The sequence below is a fragment of the Amia ocellicauda genome, chromosome 15, assembly GCF_036373705.1.
Source record: "Amia ocellicauda isolate fAmiCal2 chromosome 15, fAmiCal2.hap1, whole genome shotgun sequence".
Taxonomy (NCBI): domain Eukaryota; kingdom Metazoa; phylum Chordata; class Actinopteri; order Amiiformes; family Amiidae; genus Amia; species Amia ocellicauda.
In genome coordinates this window covers 9,045,001-9,047,500 of record NC_089864.1, presented here as the reverse complement: position 1 = coordinate 9,047,500, position 2,500 = coordinate 9,045,001, and the positions used below count along the sequence as shown (strand labels likewise).

General features: G+C 37.7%; 1 protein-coding gene across 8 annotated transcripts in view; it reads left to right on the top strand.

Moving 5' to 3' along the window:
* Positions 1–2,500, top strand: part of foxp2 (forkhead box P2) — a 162,020-nt gene that overhangs the window by 152,082 nt on the left and 7,438 nt on the right. For all 8 annotated transcript variants that reach the window (XM_066724687.1, XM_066724683.1, XM_066724682.1 and 5 more), the window contains 2 exons: positions 13–82; positions 1,384–1,547. In XM_066724687.1, coding sequence (XP_066580784.1) covers positions 13–82; positions 1,384–1,547 — 234 coding nt within the window. The remainder of the gene's footprint in view (positions 1–12; positions 83–1,383; positions 1,548–2,500) is intronic.

The following is a 2,500-nucleotide window of genomic DNA, read 5'->3' as shown; positions in this document are numbered from 1 at the left end:
CTTAATTTGCAGAAGCCCAACGTTAGTTAAAAACCTGCCGACTAGCCTGGGTTATGGAGCAGCGCTTAATGCGAGCTTACAGGTATGTATCACGCGTGTATTGATTCGTCATGCATTGGTATTTTTGTGATTGACTCCTAACTCAACAATATCATGTCAGTTACAAGTGAGACATTGGTCACCTCTGTTTTTTCACTCCAGTTTGAAAAATGTGATGTTCTACTTAATTTGACCTCTGATTGTTACTGCTCACGTATGAAACACAATTGTCTGCTGCAACTCTGAATCACATCCATCAGAGAAAAACCATGACAAAAGTTTATGGACACCAGCTGCTCATGTCAGCTTGTACATTTGTCATCCTATATATTTTTATTATATATAACCTATTATTATTACAAATGGGTATTTAACAATGCTTTAAATTTAAGAGTGGTTCTTGGCATCAAAGGGCAAGTTAATTATATTTGGAGACAGTTTCTTTGAGAGTACTTTTGCGGCTCCACGTGTGAAAGACGCGAGAAGGACACCCTGTGGCAGAGAGGAGAACCGCCAGCTCAGCTTCAAATGTTAGATTGATAGCAGCCTCTGCAAATGCAAGTGGATATGCATTAATATTTATCTAAGCTGTCATAAATGATTTCACATCATAGTGTTAGTGAGCGAGGCGCTCATGGCAAAAACTTTAAAATTTAATTACTGTATATAATTTTTATGCACAACAGGCAAAATGTCACGACTTTTTATTTTGAAGTAAAGTTGTGGTCATTTTTAATAGTCACGAAGCAACTTTATTTTATTAAGTGTAAATTGTATTTCCATCAACTTGGAGTTTAAACTAAACTATTTAATAGAAAGCCCACTTAGCAGTTATGACTAGTGTTGAGTGATATAATTGATAGCTCACTTTTCTAATGGTTGAGCTTTATTTAGTATAACGTTTTGGGGATTGGTGTTCTGCTATTAATATATCAGTGTGTCCCGTAACAATCCCCCTAAACCAAAAAAGTTCCCCGTTAACATATGAAACGGATTTCCAAGCAAGATAGACTGGTCATTTATCAGTGGACTTGTACTTAATTTGCACTAATATACATAGACGTGTATACATTTATGATGGGTTTCCATGAGGAACAGTGTGTGTTTTAGGTCTCAGCGTTTGAAGCGAGTGAGTGATTTCTGCATTTCCTAAACTAAAGCATTTCCTGCCAGTGAAAAGCAAAACAAGGCTCAGACTACAATCTGATACAGATTTCTATTTGTTGAAATGACTTATTCCAGCCATGAAAAATTCCCAACTGAAAATACAAAGGCCAGCCCCCATAACTAGTTGTTTGTAAGATCATCCACGGTGACACTTTGTTTCTTGTGTGTTTGTTTTAGGCCGCGTTAGCAGAGAGTAGTTTACCCTTGCTTGGAAACCCCGGTCTGATCAATACCAGCTCCAGTGGATTATTGCAAGCAGCTCATGAAGACCTCAATGGTTCACTAGACCACCTTGACAGCAATGGGAACAGCAGTCCAGGGTATTCGCCACAGACTCACATGTAAGTGACTTTGCACCCCTCATGTTCCGGCGAACAATCGCAATAACGAAAATGCCATTAAACACCATCGAGCACAGGGGAAGAGTGTGTGTTTTTATGATTGGATGTGTGTGTTTTTCTTTACATCACCCATTGTTTGTTTTTGTAAATGTTTCTGTAACATGTTTACAGCTTATGAATTTAATAAAGCTCTGCACGCCTCCATCTGTTACTGGAACGCATTTCCCTGCTGCTTCCTTGCAGTGATGACAAAACGCAGCGCCTCATATTGTTGGGATATAATTGATTCATAAGAGTGGAGAGCATTGTGAGTTCCCTTTAAACAGGCCATTGTCTGGACAGAGCTGGTGAGTTTATTTTATGGGATAACCATCAAAATTAAATAAAGTGCGCACCTAAAAATAATAATAAAACCTGTTCTGCATTATATTAAAGCTAAAAAGTTTACAGCGGCTTTAGGATAACAATTATAGCCTATAAATAGGAGTGATTACAGATTCAGCTTTAATTACTCCTATGTCTGCATTGAAGGGGTTTATACGTTATATTTTATGCAAGACTGTTCCTATTAATATTTAGCAGCTAACTGTATCATTAATTACTTTAAAATCTTTGCCTTTCCATCTTTTTTAATGGAGCAGAGAGAGGAGGAGTATTAAAAATTAATGTATTGTGGGTTTCAGAAATGTGTATGTAAGGAATGTCTCCCCCTAATCAGTGATGTCAAACATGTCACCGCTCTGTGTTTACTAAACTGAAGTCGGCAAAGATGGAGGTGTGTGGCTTACAGTGCAGGTCTCCTTAAACCTTCAGATGAATACAGCTTTGCTTATTTGATGTGTGGAAATGACAGGTTCATGTAAAATCGAATCCACTGTGTTGTTGGTTATATATCATATTGAAATATGTACTTTACAAATGCAGTACACACCAGCGGCCTGTGGATCTCTTTT